We start from the raw sequence: 5,000 nt of genomic DNA, 5'->3' as shown, positions 1-5,000 counted from the left end.
TATCATTATTATTGTTGTTATCATTATTATTATTACTATCATTATTGTTACTATTATTGTCAATATTGTCATCATTATCATAATTATTGTCGTTGTTATTATTATCATTATTACCATTATCATCATTATGACTGTTATTATTATTACTTTTATCATATGATTATCCTTATCATCCTTATCATCATCCTTATCATTAGCAGTAGTAATGTCGCTGCTGTTATTCTTACACGTACACATGTATGTGCGTATGCCCATGCAGTGCGTCTTTATCTCCACATGCCCGTAGGCCTTCGCACACTCACCATCCCGCATATGCCCAGAGAGTATGATAAAAGGTCGTGGCAATCAGGGCAGGGTGCCAGTTAGTGCCATCCATCACGTTCTCGAAGTTCTCCGTGTGGCCCCGTGCCAGGTGGTGCATGCCTGCGACGATGATGATGATGAGAGCCAGGACCTTGGTGAGTGCCAGGGCGTCTTGCACCGTGGTGGCCCACTGCACTCGGCGGCAGTTGACCCAGGTGAGGAAGACTGGGGAAGGAGAAAGGATTGGCTGATCAGTTCGAGGTTTGAGGAGGAAAGGAAGGAAAAAGGGAGGAAAAAGATTAGCTAATTCTAGGTACATATAATCAGGTAATTAACACCTATTCTGATGAATGGTAATAGTAAGGAACTCGTTTTCACGAGTCAAAGAGGGTAATTTTTGTTTTCGCTCTGGTAATTATAACAATATTGGGAAAATTATGCAAATAATTATGTATTTAGCTATATCTGATATCTCACAGCGCACTCTCATTGGCTAAATGTGGTGACGTCACTAGCTCCACCTCCTTTTGGACCCCGACAATCTCCGTGATATCCTATGGTAAGTGTTTTTTTTTCAGTGCAAGTGGTTTAGTAATAACGATGGTAGAAAAATCAACAAACAGACCCCCTCCCCCCCCCTACAAAAAAAATAACCAATGAACGAAGGCAAAGAGGTGGGGCTTAGCTCGTAAGTTACCAATTAGGATTTTTCATCAAGATGCAGAGGGGCTACCTGTTTCAAATTACCTTGGGCTAATCAGTTCGTGAATGGTGCATGGGGGGAGGGGGGGGGGAGGCGATTAGCTGATTAGTTCAGGGTTTGTCCATGGAGGGGGGGGGGTGAGATAATGATTGGGTGATCTATTGGTGTGGAAAAAAATGCACATAAGGGAGTGGTGGAGGAGGGAGCGTATATGTCTATAGACGGAAATATGTTAAATTCGTTGTTTTACTCTTCCTTTCATTAAAAATCTCTGTCTTCCTCTCTCCCTCCCTCCTCCCCCTCTCTCTTTCTTTCTCCCTCTCCCTCATACTCATTCTCTCCCTCCCTCCCACCCCTCTCTCTCTCTCTCTCTTTCTTTCTCCCTCTCCCTCATGCTCATTCTCTCCCTCCCTCCTCCCCCTCTCTCTTTCTTTCTCCCCCTCCCTCATGCTCATTCTCTCCCTCTCTCTCCCCTCCCTCTCTCTCTCTTTCTTTCTCCCCCTCCTTCATGCTCATTCTCACCCTCCCTCCCTCTCTCTCTCATGTTGCAATATAAACTTTATCAATCCCTATTAAAAAGATTAAATATTCCATTGTCTTGCTCCCTGTAAGAGTAGATTAGACCTGGATTGACTTACCTTGACCCTGATTCTAAAAATAGTTTGTCGTCTAAACGTGTTTCTGCTTTTGTTTGCAAGTGACAAGGCACTCTCTTATTCTTCTACACACACACACACACACACACACACACACACGCACAAACGCACATTCCTCTTCTGGGATCGCCCCCGCGCCCCCGACTCACAGATGAGCGCGATGGCCAGGAGCTTGACGGCGGCCTGTGGCACGTGCGCGCAGCCCGGGAAGAACGGCTGCACGATGTAGTTGGCGAACGTGAGCGCTCCGATGGCGCGGCCGCAGGGGATGCCGATGGTGACGCTGAGCCACAGGTCCAGGAACGCCACCATGGGACCGAAGGCCTCGTGCAGGTACGTGTAGGAGCCGCCGCTCTGGGGAATCATCGTGCCTTTGGCAGCCGCGAAAGGCCGGCAGAGGGGGGTGGGGGGGTGAGGGAGAGGAGGAGGAGAAAGGACCATATTTGGGGGGGGGGGAAAGCAGTGGCACGAGGAGGGGGAGAGGGGAGGGAGGCAATGGGGGAGAGGGAGAGGAGAGAAAAGTGGGAGTTGGGGAAAGGCCAAGGAAGGAGGGAAGGGGAGAGGGGGAAGACAGGTTAGGAAAGTTATTTTCATGATTCTGAATGTCAAGATATCATGTTGATAAGAAGATAAAATGAGACGGAAACTCTTATTTCTTGTTTTATAAATAAAATCTCAATTAAACAGACATCGCAAAGACAACAAGGATGTTACTAACCGAATATTTGAAATACCAAGAACTAGAGAAAAAAACAAGGATTAACAGATAAAGAGTAAGAGTAATTTTGAACTAGTAAAGGCAGGCTGCATACAGTCTGGTCAAGTAAACTGAAATATGCTCTACTGTAACTGGCCTTATATTAGGAATTTCAGAAAAAAATATATAGAATCAGTTAAATCTTAAAAAAATATAGATATTTCAGAAAAAATATATAGAATCAGTTAAATCTTTAAAAATATAGATATTTCAGAAAAATATATAGAATCAGTTAAATCTTTAAAAATATAGATATTTCAGAAAAAAATATATAGAATCAGTTAAATCTTTAAAAAAATAGATATTTCAGAAAAAAATATAGAGAATCAGTTAAATCTTAAAAAATATAGATATTTCAGAAAAATATATAGATTCAGTTAAATCTTTAAAAATATAGATATTTCAGAAAATAAGAACGAGATATAATACTAAGAGATATATTAGGATAAATAAACAACGTGTTAACAGTAACGAATAATTAAATAACACAGTCATAATAAAAAAAAAATAATGCTTCGACATGATCATAAGAAAAGTATGAAAATATGTAGGGCATATTAGAGAGAGATATGAATTTTCATGGTATAACTGATAGATATTTGATATAATATGCCACAGTAACAAAAATTATTGTATATGATACTAGGGACAAGCACTTAGAAAAGAAATATATATATAACACACCTAAGATTTTTAAAAATCCACTTTATGAATTAATAATAAATAAATAATAGATAAATAATAAATAAATAATAAATAAATAATAGATAAATAATAAATAGATAATAAATAAATAATAGATAAATAATAAATAAATAATAAATAAATAATAGATAAATAATAAATAAATAATAGATAACTAAAGAGTGTTTAAGACTTGGAAATAGTTTACGCCCCGTTGGCATTTCGAGCGCAAACTCACCCAGCTCGGCATAGCAGAGCGCGCTGACAATGGACGCGAAGCCAGACGCGACCCAGATGATGAGGGACATCCCGACGCTCCCTGAGTATCTGAGGACTCCCCGGGGCGACACGAAGATCCCCGAGCCTATCATGTTGCCCACGAGGAGGCCCACGCAGTCCAGCAGGCCTAGTTCCCTTCTGAGTTTGATTCCCGAGGGATTCTTTTCCGCTTCGTGACACTGTTTCGGGGTTTCGGATGAGTCGGGCGCGCTGGGAGCATCGTTCGAGGTGGCCGCGGCTTGGGCTTCCTTTTCTTTCCTTTTCTTGGCTTCGGTTTCTGTGTTGCTCGGCGAGGTCTTTGCTTCTTGGGCTCTCTCTTTATCTTTCCTGCGCGGGGGTCTTCGCACGATCTGAGTATTTTCTTCTTTAGCAGGGATACTAGATCCACTCTGAGTGTCCCTAGGGTCATAGTAGCCATTCGGACGCGTGGTTCCAACGTCCGAACTGAATTCCTCTCGGTCAGCTCCTCTGTCTATCTTATCTATCTTCTCTCTGTCATCTCTCTCTGAACTTCTCCCGTTACTTAGGTTTTTCTCACTTTCATCCATACACTCCTTTCCGTCTTTTCCACTGCCACGTTTCATTTCATTTTCAGAATCACCCGATTTTTCCATCTCCTTTCCCTCCATTATCTCCGTCTCAAAGGAGGCTTATTAAGACCCCAACTGCAGTACGAACGAGAGAGATCAAACCATACGTGGGAAGCGCACAATACCAAACCTACAGGAACATAATAATCCTTTAGGTTAATAAAGATTATGTATGTCCGCTGGAAACACTTCCGAACACTTGGCGCAAGGTGGAGTCACTTCTCACTCAAACGGCTTACTTGCAGTTAATGTTTGCTGCAGACTGGAACTTCAAGGCGTGAGAGAGAAAGTGATTCTTATGCCAGTGACCCACATACAGGAGGGCCTGAAAGATTGTGTTACATGATATACATTTATATAGGTATATGCACCGACAGTTATACACACATGAGCGCGCGCGCACACACAAACACACACTCCAACATACACACGCACACCAATATACACACACACTAACATACACACACACACACACACACACACACACACACACACACGCATATATATATATATATATATATATATATATATATATATATATATATATTATACACACACACACGTGTGTGTGTGTGTGTGTGTGTAGATGTATATAAGTATAAGACAGACAAAAATAAAAATTATAGCTATTTGATCAATCAGTATTTTGATCTATTGTAGTTAGAAGCGCAATTCCTTTAAAGAGAGAGAGAGAGAGACAGAGAGAGAGAGAGAGAGAGAGAGAGAGAGAGAGAGAGAGAGAGAGAGAGAGAGAGAGAGAGAGAGAGAGAGAGAGCAATCTGGATACATAAATATACGATAGATAATCCCAAAATAATTTTTCACGTCGTTGTACATACAAGCAAAAGCATCGTGAAAATACATAATTCATATAAATATACAAATGACAAAATATACAGGCGAATTAGTGAAAAACAAACAAACACATTCAGCCAAAAGAGACACAAACAAACACATACTTTCACTCAAGGTTCTGTCCCCATTCCTGTGTTTTTGTTGTCGTTTTCTCATACTGCATTCGGAACTGC

General features: G+C 41.2%; 1 protein-coding gene across 1 annotated transcript in view; it reads right to left on the bottom strand.

The window, feature by feature from the left end:
• LOC138867590 (Y+L amino acid transporter 2-like) overlaps positions 1-4,275 on the bottom strand; it is a 12,660-nt gene extending 8,385 nt beyond the window's left edge. Inside the window, exons 1-3 of the mRNA XM_070143696.1 lie at positions 3,342-4,275; positions 1,812-2,033; positions 303-528 (exon numbers count right to left, since the gene is read on the bottom strand). Of these exons, the coding sequence (XP_069999797.1) occupies positions 303-528; positions 1,812-2,033; positions 3,342-4,011 (1,118 nt within the window). The 5' untranslated portion in view covers positions 4,012-4,275. The remainder of the gene's footprint in view (positions 1-302; positions 529-1,811; positions 2,034-3,341) is intronic.
• Positions 4,276-5,000: the final 725 nt, after the last annotated feature.

Source organism: Penaeus vannamei, chromosome 31 (assembly GCF_042767895.1).
Source record: "Penaeus vannamei isolate JL-2024 chromosome 31, ASM4276789v1, whole genome shotgun sequence".
In the NCBI taxonomy this organism is placed as follows: Eukaryota; Metazoa; Arthropoda; class Malacostraca; order Decapoda; family Penaeidae; genus Penaeus; species Penaeus vannamei.
Note: the sequence above shows the minus strand (reverse complement) of the source record. Positions and strands in the feature narration are given on the sequence as shown.